General features: G+C 38.5%; 1 protein-coding gene across 2 annotated transcripts; it reads left to right on the top strand.

Moving 5' to 3' along the window:
* Nucleotides 1–5,434: 5,434 nt before the first annotated feature.
* Nucleotides 5,435–17,121, top strand: LOC107684860 (microfibril-associated glycoprotein 4-like). 2 transcript variants are annotated; one of them, XM_016481232.1, is made up of 6 exons: nt 15,080–15,109; nt 15,216–15,271; nt 15,355–15,561; nt 16,185–16,281; nt 16,440–16,607; nt 16,791–17,121. In XM_016481232.1, the coding sequence occupies exons 2-6, from the start codon at nt 15,254–15,256 to the stop codon at nt 17,039–17,041; spliced, it is 741 nt and encodes a 246-aa protein (XP_016336718.1). In that variant the 5' UTR covers nt 15,080–15,109; nt 15,216–15,253; the 3' UTR covers nt 17,042–17,121. The 2 variants fall into 2 exon arrangements, with proteins under 2 accessions (XP_016336717.1, XP_016336718.1); XM_016481231.1 differs by lacking the exons at nt 15,080–15,109; nt 15,216–15,271 and adding an exon at nt 5,435–5,482.
* Nucleotides 17,122–17,126: the final 5 nt, after the last annotated feature.

The raw sequence follows: 17,126 nt of genomic DNA, 5'->3' as shown, positions 1-17,126 counted from the left end.
TCTGTGTGGTTGTTGTAGGTGGCTGCCTCTTTAAACATGTTCCAGTCTGTGCACTGAAAGCAGTCCTGTAGAGTTGAGGTAGCATCATCTAGCCAAACTGTGATGAGTTTTTGAACTGGTTTGGCGAGTTTCAAAAGTGGTCTGTATTCTGGAAATAGCATAACAGAGATGTGATCCGAGTACCCTAGGTGGGGGCGGGGTACAGCCTTGTACGCGTTCTTTAATGATGGCAAATTAGAAGTAAACTAACAAAAGTAAATGCACTATTAGAAAAAACACTTTTTTATATTTACTCAAAGTTCACCTAAACATTTGAAAACACTTGTTCTGGTGTTTAAGAGTATAGTTTACTGCTTACACAGGTAACGGGACATTCTCAGAAGATGATCTCAAAGTCAGTGTTGGGGTAACGCATTACAAGTAACGCGAGTTACGTAATCAGATTACTTTTTTCAAGTAACTAGTAAAGTAACGCATTACTTTTTAATTTACAAGAGAATATCTGAGTTACTTTTTTCAAATAAGTAACGCAAGTTACTTTTTTTTTCCAATTTATTGATCGACGGCTCTCCTGTCCCCATGTTGAGAGAAATCAGGAGATGTTACTGTCATTCTAAAATAAATATGAATATGCATTAATTCATCTCACTCACAAATATTTTAAAAACAAACAAGCAAGCCCTGTCCAGATTTAAAAAGTAACGCAAAAGTAACGTAACGCATTACTTTCCATAAAACGTAACTAAGTAACGTAATTAGATACTTTTTTATGGAGTAACGCAATATTGTAATGCATTACTTTTAAAAGTAACTTTCCCCAACACTGCTCAAAGTTATGAACAAACGTTCTTCCAGTAACATTCATAGATAGAATGTTTGTTCAAAGTTTTGTGCTCTTTAATAATGTTCTCCAAACAGGATGCTTCAGGCCTCATCTTGGGTACCAGATTGCCACACTGGTGATCAGAACTTCTGAAGAAACTTCAAACATCCTGTTGTTTTCTCAAGCAACTTATCAGATTCTGTCTGATAATGACACAACTTTTTTTCTGCCTTTAAATCTTTGTACATTTTCACTCTATTGTATATAAGTCTATACCTGGCCATTTACTTATTTCAAATGGGTTTTCTTTTAGAATAATCCGTTACTAGCTTATGCTTATACATTATCCTTGAGCAATATATAGGCTACATATATGTGTGATTGTGTATGTTAAACATTGCATGGTGAGGGTCTTTATGTTATATTCACTTGAAATAAATGCCACGGGAGCTCCTACTACTGCTATAGTAACAACTTTAATGTGCATCTCATTGAAAGATAACCAGTGCATTTCAGTGTTATAATTGTGGTTAAGCACAATTTGCTTCATACCTTCTGTTCAACAGCATTAATAGCATGTCACTGCAATGGTGTTCAATTACAGTCACCAAAACCATGTTAATGATTTTTGGAATGTTATGCAAAATCCACTTTTCCATGGTGTTTGGACATAAATGTGTGTTGACAGTGTGTGTACACAACCACCCTACAATGATAAAAATCCATCCATTCCTTATTTTTTAGTCCCCATAAAACCAAATCAGTCTCATTAGACATGCCGTTTTGATTCTCTGAGCAGTGTGACATCATATAGTTTAGGCCTCGCCCACGGCCGCTGACTGACAGTCCTGCATTACCATTGTTTCCGCCCACAGCGAGTTGTGTTTGGCTGTACGCTGTCATCCATTTTCTCCACGCTCAAGCAGCCGTAACGTCAACAATGTCTTGTAAGCAATGCTGGTGTTCTGTGTTTAGATGTACACTGTAAAAAAAAATTCCGTAAAATTTACGGTAAAAAAACGGCAGTTGTGGTTGCTGGAATTTTACAGTAAAAATACGGTAGCAACGTTTTAGGTTTTAAGGTTTTAACTTAAATTTACAGTTAAATACCGTATTTTCATTAACTGATATAATGTTAATATACCAACCTATTGAAGTACTGAAATCTGTTTTGCACCTTTGTAATACACTGATAACCACCAAATGCAGGTGGTGATGAGAAAGTCACATGATGAACCAAAGCCCATCACAAGCAGCCTTTAAATAATAACATATATAGAAGGTGCACAGTGTCATTCACACAAACACTAAACACCATCATGGTAACACACATGAAACTGAAATAATGCAATAAACATTCATTGAACAACATTAGGTGTAACACACAACCCTAATATACAAAACTGAAAAAACTAGGAAGAAACATAGTTATTTCAACAAAACAACATCAAATGTGAAATGTAACGCAGGGAATTCTGGGAATGTCAATTTACGGTTATTCACTGTAAATTACGGTCTTTTTCACTTCCAAAAACGGTATACTACCATAAAATTAATGTCCAATACATGTAATGTCCAATACAGTTTTTCACCGTATATAGTAGGGGAATTTACCGTTAACCATTTAACAGGTTTTTACTGTAGCATTTTTACAGTCTTTTACCGTTAAATTCATGGTCATGAATTTACAGTGCTCTTTTTACAGTAAGAGTCTTCATTTTCTCGCAACATCTGAGCAGTGTTGAGAGTAACGTGTTACAAAAGTAATGCATTACAGTAATGGATTACTTTTTGCTGTAACGCAGTAGTGTAAGGCATTACTAATCCATTTTCAGTAATATTTTACTCGGTACATGTTCAGTAACGCGGCATGGAAACGCGGCATGATTTCGGCCTCTGTGCTCAAGGTCCGAGGCTATTAGCCCCGCCTGGCTCGCTGTAAGCCCTGGCTCGCACTGGCCAGTATAAAAGCGGCTGATGGGTGAAGAAGGCAGAAGACTGTACATGCGCGAAATGGATATGCACATCTTGTCACGGCATTAGGTTTTACATATAGTCCTGTTGTGTCTAATATGAATAGGCCCAGGCTATTCACAGATATTGCCAGATAATCACTTTACCTCTACCATACGTTTAGCAGACTTGGATCGTTTGTGATTCTGGCTGTCATCCTTTCTTGCATTGTCTTGAGCCTTCATTTTGCCAATTATAAGCTATATTGTTAGTAGCCTGGATAGCCCATTATGCTACACCATATCGCCCTCTACTGGATGTAAAATGCTCTGCAGTACATTTTGTCATTTTAGAATGTTAAGTTCTAATTCTGTAGTTATTTTGGTGAAAGTAACTAAAAAGTAATACAAGAGTCATGTAATGTATTACAATTCTGAGACAGTAATATTGTAAGGTAAGGAATTACTTTTAAATAACAGTAACAAGTAATCTATAATGTATTACAGTTTGGAAGTAACTTGCACAACACTGCATCTGAGCCACTGAGGACGCAGTGGATTACTTTTATTTTTGAAGGTAATACGCCTCAAAATCATGTCGTTATAGTGCTTAGCTAACATTTTAACCATATTTGTGTGCATGTTGTTTCGTTAAAGCGCATAGCGAACGTTATCGAAGTATCTGTGTTTATGTGTGTTGCTCATCTGTCATTGCAAATGGGCTGTGAAAACTCTACAAGTACATAAATGTATCAAATAACCATTCCGAGATGTCCTGGTTCATTTTCATAGATGTTTCTAAAATACAAGTGTTTTAGGTTCAAACATGTACGGCTGAACACCGGTTGTCTGGCTTTCAGTCATGTTGCTTCTACCAACTGTTTATTGCTGTAGGAATGCAAAACAGAGATGTATATGCTATGCCCTCTTCTGGAGATGGGGTGGGAATATGCAGCTCATTTGCATTTAAAGTGATACACACAGAAACAGCTCTTTTTTTAGACATGCCCCCAAACATGTCAATTTCCACGTGTTATAATAAATGATCTGGGCAGTATTTTGAGCTGAAACTTCACAGACACATTCTGGGGACACCCAAGACCAATATTACATCTTGTAAAAAGGGAAACGATAGGTGCCCTTTAGTTCTACTGGCTACCAACAACTGTTTGGTTGCCAACATTCTTGTTCTATGTTCTATGTCATTCTATGTTTAACAGAAGAAAGAAACTCATACAAGTTTGGAACAACATGAGGGTTAACCCTTGTGTGACCTTTTGGACATTTTTGTCCTTTTCAGTTTTGTTTTTTTGATCATTTTGCCTGTGTTATTGCCAACTGCATACATTTTGGCACAGGTGTGTATTTTTATTGGAATTTTACTATTTCACTTCCATTTCCTTTAATAAATCTGTTTTGCACTAGGTACAAAAAATTGTTCCTCTCAGGACCTTAAGGACAAAAATGTCCCCATTGAAACCCATTAAAACTGCTATTTTTAATCGCAGTGCCATTTAACTGTAAAATTATGCAATTTTTGTTGATAGGCTTTCATTATATTGGCAAGGCTTTAAACATTTTTTATTTTTTTTTACTAGATGGTGCCATTTTTTCAAGTTTGACCTATAAAGAAAATACTCGCTTTATTTCTGTTTTCTACTTCTGCATATTATAGAGCCAATTGGATAAATAATGCAGCTATAATTGTGTGGGTGTGTTGGTATGGATGTCAGAGTGTGGTTTGTATGTGTGTCATTAAAAAAAATAAAAATTTTGTGTGTGCGTGTGTTCTTGTAATATTTGAGAGAGAAAAACTCTACTGCAAATCACAAATCCAACCACTGTGTGCACCAGCAGAGTTTTGCTGGCATCTAATGGGGAAAATTTGGTACTGCGCCCAAACAAAATCTTACTGAAAGCTCATTTTTTGAGATATCAACCTCAAATTCGGAATACAACTTGTTTAGATTTATGGCTTTGATTTTCTAGCAGGTACCGTTCATAAATCCTTTTCATAAACCTAAACATCTAGAACTTTTTTTTTGGTTTCACTTTAAACTTTTTTTACTTCAACAATAATCTGCCATGTGTCTTCTTTAAAATGAGACCAAACTTAATTCTGTACTCCCTAGCTTCAAATTTTTATGACAGTTTTTTGACATGGACATTTTTGTCCACTATGGACCTATGTGTAACTTTTTTTAATTGACGCACAAGGGTTAATAAGTAACAACATTTTCATTTTTGAGTGAACTAGCCCTTTAACTTTTTTCTTGAGAGATTTGTTGCAATCAGATCAAATCAATGTTGAAATAAATTTCCTTTTTAATTCCTCTGATGATAAAGCAGGTTGCCGAATGAACAAAAACTTGTCGTTTAATGGAATCGAATCCATGACTGTCCTATGAAGATTTGAATTTTTTTTTTTTATAAATGTCAGATAAAGAGGAGGATCCTGATGATTAGAAAGAAATATATCCGTCACCTGAACATTCACAAGATTCTCAGCCCATACGGTGAGTTTGATTTCTGGTCATTTTGGAAATGACCCAGGTCTCAGAAAATATATAATACTGTTTCTTTCTTCAGAAAATGACAGAATGCATGTTCATGTTCTAACAAATGTGACTGTATTTGTCTGAACTGTATTTCAGGTGCATCTGATCCTCCGAGCTGGACGTCTGAAGCGATGATCACAAACATGATTGTGAGTTTCTGTATGTGAGAATGTGAGTGTGATTTTGTCAGACGTCGATCATCAGACTCAGATCTTGAGTTTGTGTCTCTCAGATGTTGCTGTGTTTGTCAGCGCAGTTTCCCGTCTTGATGGGCACTGATGTGGTCAAATCAGATTGTTTTCTTGTCAAAGACTGCTCTGATATTTATGCGAGTGGACAGTACCAGCGGTGTGTACACCATCAACACATTAGATGGACCGCTACAGGTCTACTGTGAGATGGAGTCTGGCGGACAAAATGAGAGAGGAAACTGGACGGTATGCATTTCAATGTGCTTTATCTTGCAAAAGGATATTTTATTATAAGATGCACCCCAGTGTGAATGACACCACGATTTCTAATAAACTATTATTCAGATAGTCACTCAGTTTTTTTGTTTGTGTTGGAAAACAGTCAGAAATCACACAACAGAACTTACATTTGTTGCAAAACAAAGCTTGACAAAGGTCATACACCCTAAACATATTTGAAAAAGATGAATGACGTGAAATTATGTGATTTGTGAAAGTGATGAATGATTTCTGAATGTTCCAGATGATTGTCAGGTGAATGGATGGCGGGGTGAATTTCTTTAGGCCATGGAGGAGTTATAAAAAGGGTTTTGGTAATATAGAAGGCGAATACTGGCTGTGTGAGTGTTTTTGTGACGTTTTGGGCTTAAAGGGATAGTTCACCCAAAAATTAAAATTCTGTCATTAATTACTCACCCTCATGTCGTTCCAAACCTGTAAGACCACTGAACATAAACAACATAATCAGCGTTCAGCGAAAGTGCACGCATGCTGAACGTAAACAACGCTGATTACGTTGTTTATGTTTAGTGGATACTCTCCAAAATGGTGGAAGACGGTAACTCGGGGAGAAGAATTGTTGAATAAATTATGTTATTATTGTTTTCTTTGTGCACAAAAAGTATTCTCATAGCTTTGTAAAATTACGGTTGAACCACTGATGTCACATGGACTATTTTATCGATGTGCTTCCTACGTTTCTGGACATGGGAACATTGCAGTTGCATTGCTGTCTACAGAGGGTCAGAGAGCTCTCGGATTTCATCAAAAATATCTTAATTTGTGTTCCGAAGATGAACGAAGGTCTCACGGGTTTGGAACGATATTAGGGTGAGTAATTAATGACATCATTTAAATTTTTGGGTGAACTAACCTTTTAAAAAGGCAAACAGAGAAAGAATAAACAATAAAAGACATGGAAAACATGGCCATTTAATCAGGACTGCAGTGTAAATGCAGATTATATATTTTTATTAAACCAGTTTCATGTTTTTAACAGTTGTAGAGTTTATTCACCAGCTGACACCAGGCATCACTATAAACTCAGAGTAGATGTGGAGGACTTTTAAGGGCAGAAGGTTTACGCTCTGTACAAGTCCTTCACTGTGGACTCTGAGGCTGATGGGTACAAATTGCTTGTGAGCGGCCTTGTACTGTGCATCTGGAAAGTATTCACAGCGCTTCACTTTTTCCACATTTTGTTATGTTACATCCTTATTCAAAAATGGATTAAATTCATTATTTTCCTCAAAATTCTACAAACAATACCCCATAATGACAACGTGAAATAAGTTTGTTTGAAAGCACCTAAAGACCCTCAGACTCTGAGAAACAAGATTCTCTGGTCTGATGAACCTCAATTCTAAGCATCATGTTTGAAGGAAACCAGCTCCGCTCATCACCTGCAGAGTACCATCCCTAAAGTAAAGTGTGCTGGTAGCAGCCTCATGCTGTGGGGCTGTTTTTCAGCGGCAGGGACTGAGGGACTCATCAGAGTAGAAGAAAAGCTCAATGCACCAAAATATTGAGGTAGCCTTAATGAAAACCTAGTTCAGAGGATTCAGAACCTCCGACTGGGCAGAAGGTTCACCTTCCAACAGGACAATGACCCTAAGCACACAGCAAGAGTGGCTTATAGACAACTCTGTGAATGTGGCCCAGCCAGAGCCTGGGCTTGAACCCAATCAAATATTTCTGGAGAAACCTGAAAATGTGCGTCTGCCCCCATCCAACCTGACAGAGCCTGAGAGGGGAAGAGGGGAGGAGAAGAATGGCAGATAATTGCCAAATGATGATGATCAAAGCTTGTCGCATCATACCCAAAAATATTTGAGGCTGTAATTGGTGCCAAAGGTGCTTCAACAAAGAATTGAGCAAACGCTGTGAATACTTATGTACAAGTGATTTTTTTCCCGTTTTTTTTTTTTTTTTATAAATTTGCTAAGATTTCAAACAAACTTCTTTTTACGTTGTCATTACGGGATATTGTTTGTAGAATTTTGAGGAAAATAATGAATTTAATCCATTCTGGAATAATGCTGTAACATAAAATGTGGAAAAAGTGAAGCGCTGTGAATACTTTCCGGATGCACTGTAGATGGAGGAGCAGGTGAAACAAACTAAAGATGTGTCATTTTCCATAAAGAGGAATTTAAGAAAATAAAATGATAGTAATTATGTTTGCACATACAAGTAATTTGTTTTAGTGTCACAAGCTTCCAGTACACAGAGACAACAACAACACACATTTAACAGAACATTTAACTGTTCATGAGGTAAATTGCCTGAGGAAAGAAACTGTTCTTGTTCCTGTCTGTCCTGGTATTCGGTGCTCTGTAGCGCCAACCAGATGGCAACAGTTCAAAAAGGAGATGGCTTGAATGTGAGGGATCCAGAGTGATTTTCTAAACCCTTTTCCTCAATATGGATGTGTACAGTTCTTGAAGGGTGGGCAGGGGAGCACCAATAATCCTTTCAGCAGTCCGAACCGTTCTCTGTAGTCTTCTGATGTCTGATTTTGTAGCTGAACCAAACCAGACAGTTATTGAAGTGCACAGGACAGACTCAATGACGGCTGAGTAGAACTGTTTCAGCAGCTCCTGTGGCAGGTTGAATTTCCTCAGTTGGCGAAGGAAGTGCAACCTTTGTTGGGCCTTTTTAACAATGGAGTGGATGTGAGTGACCCACTTCAGGTCCTGAGAGATGGTGGTTCCCAGGAATCTGAATGACTCTACTGCAGTCGCAGTGCTGTCTATGATGGTGAGTGGGGAGAGTGCAGGGGGGTTTCTCCTGAAGTCTACTATCTTCTCCACTGTTTTGAGCGTATTCAGCTCCAGTTGTTGTAACTGCACCAGACAGCCAGCTCTTTAACCTCCTGTCTGTAAGCAGACTCGTCTCCGTCCTGGATGAGACCGATGACTGTAGTGTCGTCTGCAAACTTCAGAAGCTTGACAGAGGGGTCTTTAGAGGTGCAATCGTTGGTGTAGAGGGAGAAGAGCAGGGGGGAGAGCACACATCCCTGGAGGGCACCGGTGCTGATGGTGCGGGTGTTGTATTTAAATTGACCAATTCTCACTAGCTGTTGCCTATCTGTCAGAAAGCTGGTGATCCATTGACAGATAGAGCTAGGAACAGAGAGCTGGGCTAGTTTGGTCTGGAGGAGTGTTGGGATGATGGTGTTGAAAGTGGAACTAAAGTCCACAAACAGGATCCTCACATAAATCCTCACATTTTGTCCATATGTTGCAGGATGAAGTGCAGTCCCATGTTGACTGCATCATCCACAGACCTGTTTGCTCAGTAAGCAAACTGCAGGGGGTCCAGTGATGTCCTTCAGATAAGCCAATACCAACCTCTCAAATGTCTTCATGACCACAGATGTTAGAGCCACAGGTCTGTAGTCATTAAGTCCTGTTATCTTGGGTTTCTTTGGGACAGGGATGATGGTGGAGCATTTGAAGCAGGCAGGGACTTCGCAGAGCTCCAGTGATCTGTTGAAAATCTGTGTGAAGATGGGGGCCAGTTGGTCAGCGCAGGTTTTCAGACAGGCTGGGGTCACACCGTCTGGGCCTGGTGCCTTTCTTCTCTTGTTCTTTCTGAAGACCTGGCGCACATGATCTTCACTGATCTGAAGCGCAGGAGTGGGGGAGAGGGGGGTTGCAGGAGGTGTGGAGAGATGTTCAGAGCGGGTGTAGGGTGTTAGACTGGGAGTTTCAAATCAACAGTAAAACTCATTCAGGTCATCAGCAAGTTGTTGATTGACCTCAGTGCTGGAGGATGGTGTCTTGTAGTTGGTGATGTCTTTCAGGCCTTTCCACACTGATGCAGGGTCGTTGGCAGAAAACTGGTGTTCTAGCTTTTTAGCATAGTTCCTCTTGGCCACGCTAATCTCCTTATTCAGTGTGTTTCTGGCCTGATTGTACAAGACTCTGTCCCCCCTTCTGTTAGGCGTCCAATTCTCACTAGCTCACAGATTGACCTGACGAAGATGTCTGAGTTTTCCTGTAAACCATGGCTTATCATTGTTGAATGTTAAATGAGTCCTGGTAGGGATGCACGTCTTCACAGAAACTGATATATTACAGATTCTGTGACCTCGTCCAGATCGTTGGCGGCAGCTTCAAAAACACTCCAATCAGTGCAGTCGAAGCAGGCTTGTAATGCCCGCTCTGTTTCGTTGGTCCATCTCTTTACAGTTTTTACCACAGGTTTAGCAGATTTAAGTTTTTGCCTATAAGTCGGTGACTCTTTGAGTTATCACAATGGAATGAAGTTCTCCACCTTTGACAAAGACAGATGTTGCGTTTGAAACCGCATACTTCCCTACTACATTGTAGGCAAAAAGCAGTAGGCGAGCGAATAAGTATGTTTGAATCATAAATATTCATAAAAGAATAGGTAAGAATTACCTAGCTGGATCACTAATTCTCGCGAGATTCTGATGTACATATACTTAAGTTGCATTCAAATATGCCTACTTACCTACTATATAGTAGGAGAGAAGAGTATGTGAAGAAAGAAGTATGTTCGAAACCTCAGTATTCATAAAAGAGTAGGCGAGAAATCCCCGGATGTCCTATTGCTTCAGCCCAGATTCTGAGGTGCTCATCGATTCACACTTTTCTATCCCAGAGGCCACGCAAGAGGATACGTCATCATCGAACGTGATAGAGAACAGCGACGAGGGTGTTTACAAATGTGAGTATTAGAAATCATAAACACGGCTCCTTGTGTTAAAATCATATTTGTTGAGCTACTGTAGAGCAAACTGTTGAATTGCTGAAGGTGTAAAGACGCTAAATAGTATAGTATATTTGTGATTTTTCTGTAAAGACGTTTTATTATGTATAGCAAACAGGGGAGCTCCAGTAAGCACACGTACGTCTCCAAAGTGGATTTACATAAACAATATACATCTTAAAGACGATTATTACGAAATGGTCCAGTGCCATGAGACGCTCCATCACTCCACCTGACCTTACTGTCTCGTCTGGGCCGGATGTTGCTGTGGTATCTTCATCATCAGTGAGCCCAGAGCCAGCGAGAACATCTAGAAAAAGACTTAAAGACACTGAGGATGTGATTTTGGTCAAGTTTGTTCTGCTGGTTTCTGTTCATACAACATCAGTCAATGAAACCCGAGTTTCAGAAGCTTCAAAAGCATCATCAAATAATGTCATGAAGCTTCTGAAAGTCAGGCTCCATTGACTGATATTGTATGAACAGAAACCAGCAGGACAAACTTGAACAAAATCACCTTTTGCGTTCAGAAAACAAAAAACAATGATTGAACAGCGTTGACACAAATAAATAATGACTGAATTTATATGTTTGGGTGAACTAATCCTTTAAACTAAGGCTGGTCCGAATACCATTTTTTGAGGTGTTGATTACTACCGAAGCTTCGGAGGGAGGGGGCTGAACATATTCTCTCTAATAAAGGCAGGAATCTCTGTGTGTCTGTCTGTCTGTTTGCATTTTTATTATGTCGAGAACCGTTTATCCAATCGACTTCACACATGGTGGGTATGTTGCTGCAGACCCAAGGGAGTGCAGTGTCGCATTTTGGTGCAATATGGACATGCGACATGTTCAGAATTAATAAACTTCCAATAAACTACAGAACAGCGCAAGCCATAAGCGGCGCGCCTCATGCAGGTAGGGATTATATGCTCCAAGAACGGACACTGCACTAGTGATACAAAACACACAGGTCTGTTAAAAGCATTACTTTTAATAAGGTAGCCTAACATTTTCTAACTTGATTTTTCAAACTTGATGTGCTGTTGTGGTAGGCCAGTTTCAAATCGCATATTTGGCACACTGCCTTTGTCTTCTCCTCACTCAATTTAAAGTGCTCCCACACAGCTGAGGTCTTCGGCATTTTTGTCTTCTCTTCCAGATAAACTGAATCATGACGTTCACTCATTGGCGATTCATATTCAAGCGCGAATGAGAACCGTTTCACGGGGGATGCCAGGTGTTCGAAAAAAAAAAAAGAATATTAAAATCTCAAAATTGAAAATCGAATGCCAACCCACCAAACGGATATTCAAATAATCGAATATTCTGGTCCAGCCCTACTTTAATGTGGTTCTACAAAACGTACATTTACTTACGTTTTTACAGACACTAAAATGTACAATACTGACGTATTTACAGCTTCTAAAAGTATAAATATTTAAGTATTTTTCAGCTTTTAAACATACAATACTGACGTATTGACGACACCTAAAAATGAATCCTTATGAATATTGAAAACGTGGCATTAATTTTTTTATTATTGTTGTTTTTAGTTGTCATATCAATGGCCTTATGTTTTCAATTGCATTATTAAATTTACTCGTTTACGTAATATGAAATGATAACATTTTGTTTTGTTCTGTGATTTCTGCTGCCAGCTCGTTTCCAAGAATAGGCCTACATAATGTTAAACAAGACTAAACTTTAAACCCTTAAAATTAATAACATTTCTGCAATCGTTTAACCATTACTTATAATGTAATATTTACTTTGTTTGCCATGTTTTCTCTGACATGCTGCGACTGACAATAGAACCATAAAATACATCAAAAACTCAACATAATTACAAAAGGAATCAATTTTATTTGTACGCTGTAATGCAAATCTTCAGAATCCATACGACTGTGAGGAATAGACCAAAACTCAAGCCTTTATTCAGCAATCTTCCTCTCCATCCTGAACAGCGAGTCCAGCGACTGTAAGCAGCAAACAAAACCCGTGCTGACGCGCTTGCAGTGTTGCCAGATCGGGTGGACGATTTCCAGCCCAAAAGCTCACCAAAACCCTCCTAATCCAACAAAAAAACGCCCAAAACTTTAACTGTCAAAATAATGTGATAGAATTTTATTGCCATGTCAATCAAGGTTGATAAGGGCCATTTTTAACTCCTTAAAACAAAATAAAGATGCCAGAATAATATAAAAAAACATACATCTCCCAGGTCAAATATATTAAAGAGAATTACCAAATATAAATGTCCAGGTAAACACCAGCCTATCTCAAAACGGCAATCAAGAAATTAACCGATGCCCTCTGAAAAACACATGCAACATTTTCTGTTAACAGTCTGAATAAGCCAATTTAAATGGAAAAAGTGCCCAGTATAAGTGATCGGAAAAAGCAACATAATTAGCAGGTATTTCACACTCGTTCATGCACACAACATGACAGTCAAAACGGTGTCATTCATTGATACTGTACGATAATCCGATAACAAAAATATTAACAACAATAATGCGCTTACCTTCGTGTTGCACTTTAACTTCAGACAGAACTACAGTACGTCTTTAGTGAAGTACACTGTAGAACATAATACAGAACTTTGCACAGTCTATTCATCAAGTCCACCAGTTTCTGATGTAGGCTAGGATTGTATAGTACCATATTCAGTTTCGATTTTGATTAAATTATTTAACTGTGCTCTGATTTCAAAGTTACATTGATATCAAGAGCCTTCGCGTCATCTCCCTCCACAGGTATAATCACGTTTTGAGTCACTCTCCCACTCTTTACCGTGTAACTTATATTTAGGCCACTCTGGCATTGTGATAGTTTGAATATACAGCTATACGGTCAAAATGTGATCCCTTATCGCGCTAAAAACCCATCACTCATGAAACATCACGTATGTCTGCTGATCCCTGATTGGCTAAAAGAGCGGACGCAATGTCAACATCAGCACCAGCCGACTCCGCAGTGTGTGTTTTGATTTTTAACCAATAGGCCTATACAGTTTAGATGTTTGAAAACCACCAAACCGACCGCAAACCAGCCCAAATTTTGTCCACACGCCCAAACCATTTTTTTTACCCGCACAATCAAATTCAAAACCGCCCAATTTGGCAACACTACGTGCTTGTTAAATTCAAATGTTGCTGCTTCAAGAAATGACAGGATGTACAGGAGGATAATCGAACGCTCATTGGCTCTCGCCTGCTTCGTCACAGATTGCGACACACCGTGTTTCTGGTGAGGTGTATTTGAATGAGAAATGCGCGCCTTCACAGAGTGGATCGGGATAATAATCTGGATAATACTTTGCACACCGATAACATTACTTGCCTACAGGGGCACCCCCCTGTCGTTTAGCTTTTTATAGAAATAAAAATCGTTTAGTTCAGTTATATGTTATATGCAGTTATATATATATGTATTTAGTTAACGTATGCTACAATTCTAAACTGAAAGGGTCTGCTCTGTTCCATACAGCCAGGTTTGCCAGGTCTGAGTGACAAAATTAGCCCATGCCAGCCAAAAACAGCCCAAAGTAGTGCAATGACCTGATCCAAAATATTAAACTCAAAATGTGATTTCCATAACTAAAATACATATTTTACATGACAGTCACTGTTATGCACATTGATCATAAACACGGCTAAAAGGCTTTCTACCAGTGGCCCTCCTTCACAAAACTTAACATCTACCACAGTTTTAGGTAGAATGCAAAAGGTTTCAATACAAGTATTTCAGTCAGATGTAGCTTATACAGTATTTCAAACCTTTATCCCACGGGGGGGAAATCAACCCATTGCAACAGTAGCCCAATTCCATGAAAAAAAAAAAAAATGCACAACTCTGTATCCAACACAAATTGCAGGAGTCAGATTTCACTGATCATGGGTTGAGATGAGAGATCACGGACAAGACCATGCTGTGAAATTTGCCGCTCAACAGATCCTGAGCGCTGACAAATATCTTATCTCGTAAGATGTGCTTCCTTTACACAGAGCACGCGTGATTCCGAAATCGAAAGTGAATGGCGAGCGCTCATTCAAAAGAGATTTAAATACTTCACATATTGATAGCATCTCCCTGATGCACGAAAATTATATGCAATATAAGAAAGTTTGAAGGATCGGGCAGGACTGGACACAAAAATTGTATGGTCACCCTATTTAGTCATCAACATCATGTTAAAGATGTTTGAATATTTGCATGTCAACCAAGGCATCAGGACCTGGTTGTATCAAACCCCTTAAACTAAGAAAAGGGTTTTCTGAACTGTTTTTCTTAAGCTGTCTGTTGCAATCGGTTGCAGATTATCACTTTATCAACACTTTTCAGATGTCTCTTTTAATTCCTCTGAAGATGATAAAGCATGTTGCTCTAAAAAAATGAAATTAACAGAATCTTGTCCTTTTATGGCATCGAACCTCTGACTGTCCAATCAAGATTTTAATTTTTTTTTGCAAATGTCAGATAAAGAGGAGGGTCCTGACAATCAGAAAGATATTTAAAGACACATTCGTCGCCTGAACATTCACAAGTTTCTGAGCGCATACGGTGAGTTTGATTCTGGTCATTTTGAAAATTATGTTTGTTATTTCAGTAAATGACAGAATGCATGTTCATGTTCTAACGAAGTGATTTTTTTTCTTCTGTATTTCAGGTACAAATCCTGATCCTCTGAGCTGGACATCTGAAGCGATGATCACAAACATGATTGTGAGTTTCTGTATGTGAGAATGTGAGTGTGATTTTGTCAGATGTCGATCATCAGACTCAGATCTTGAGTTTGTGTCTCACAGGTGTTGCTGTGTTTGTCTGCGCTGTTTCCCGTCTTGATGGGCACTGATGAGGTCAAATCAGATTGTTTTCTTGCTAGAGACTGCTCTGACATTTATTCAAGTGGGAAAAATACCAGTGGTGTGTACTCCATCACCTCATTAGATGGACCAGTGCAGGTCTACTGTGAGATGGTCCCCAGCGGAATAAATGACAGAGGACACTGGACGGTACGCATTTCACTTTGAGATTATTATCTTCAGAACTTATTTTATTAGCAGGTGTATCTGAGCGTGATTCACATGCAGCTAACAAATGTAGTTTATAAAAACATTGTGGGAACATTGTTTTGAAGTGTTTCTAAAATGTTGAAATGTCCAGTTTTCTTGTCATGATTATGTTATTTAAAGGCTACAAAAACATTTCTTACTATGTTCTACCAACTTTTTCACCCAAAACATAATGATATTTTAATATTTATATTTTATATTCTAAGAATGTAAAAAAAAATCCAGTTTCCTTGTCGTGATTGATACCGTTTGCATGGTATGGTACCATTGGTTGATAACATTTGCCTATATTATAGTAACATATATTATTATTAAATATTATACAAACTGTCACTCAGTGTTTTAATTTGTGCTCTACTTCTATCTGAGTATGAAATGTTTATTTTTGCAACTTTGTTTGGTGACGCTAGTGAAATCACACAACATGATATACATTTGTTGCTAAAGAAAGCCTGTTATATTTCCAAATAAAAAGTATTTTAATGTCGTAAAAATTTAAATAGATGGATAATGTGAAATGATCATTGTGTGTGAAAGCGATGAATGATTTCTGAATGTTTCAGGTGATTCTCAGGCGAATGGACGGTGAGGTGAATTTCTTTAGGCCATGGGAGAGTTATAAAAAGGGTTTTGGTAATAAAGAAGGCGAATACTGGCTGGGTGAGTGTTTTTGTGACGTTTTGGGCTACAAAAGAGAGAAATTAATAAACAATCAGGCACATTGAAAACTTGAACATTTAATCAGGACTGCAGTATAAATGCAGATTTATATTTGTTCTTTGATTTACTAAACCAGTTTCCTTTCATGTTTTCAACAGGTTTAGAGTTTATGCACCAGCTGACCAGCAGGTATCAGTATAAACTTAGAATAGATTTGGAGGACTTTGAGGGGAAGAAGGCTTATTCTCTGTACGAGTCTTTCTCTGTGGACTCTGAGGCTGATGGGTACAAACTGCATGTGACCGGCTTTGTAGATGGAGGAGCAGGTGAAACAAACTACAGATGTTTAATTTTCCAGTTTTCAATTGTGTGACCCTAATGATAAAGGAGGAATAGAATGTGTTAGACCATGCATAAAACAATGATTTTTTTTAAAGGTTATTTAAAAAAAAAGTCATTTTAGACGTCCGAATGAAAGTGCCTATAATAAAAGTTTCTCCTTTCTGCAGCTCAGACTTTTGGTTATCATAATGGAATGAAGTTCTCCACCTTTGACAAAGATAATTCAGGAAAGAACTGTGCTAAAAAATACTCTCAAGGAGGGTTTTGGTACAACAATTGTGATTATACAAACCCTACTGGTCTGTATTGGTGGGGGAAAGATGATGGCAGTTTGATGAGTGGGCCCTTCTGGTACTACTGGAAGAGCAGCTATAAATCTCTGAAGACCGTCACCATGAAGATCAGACGCGTGATGTAGAGCAGGGCTTACAAAAGCTTCACTGCAGCTTGTGCACACATCCACAACTTTATGCATGCATGTGGATCTTTCTTAAAATATGCTG

Source organism: Sinocyclocheilus anshuiensis, unplaced genomic scaffold, assembly GCF_001515605.1.
Source record: "Sinocyclocheilus anshuiensis isolate Anshui unplaced genomic scaffold, SAMN03320099.WGS_v1.1 scaffold121, whole genome shotgun sequence".
Lineage (NCBI taxonomy): Eukaryota > Metazoa > Chordata > Actinopteri > Cypriniformes > Cyprinidae > Sinocyclocheilus > Sinocyclocheilus anshuiensis.
Note: the sequence above shows the minus strand (reverse complement) of the source record. Positions and strands in the feature narration are given on the sequence as shown.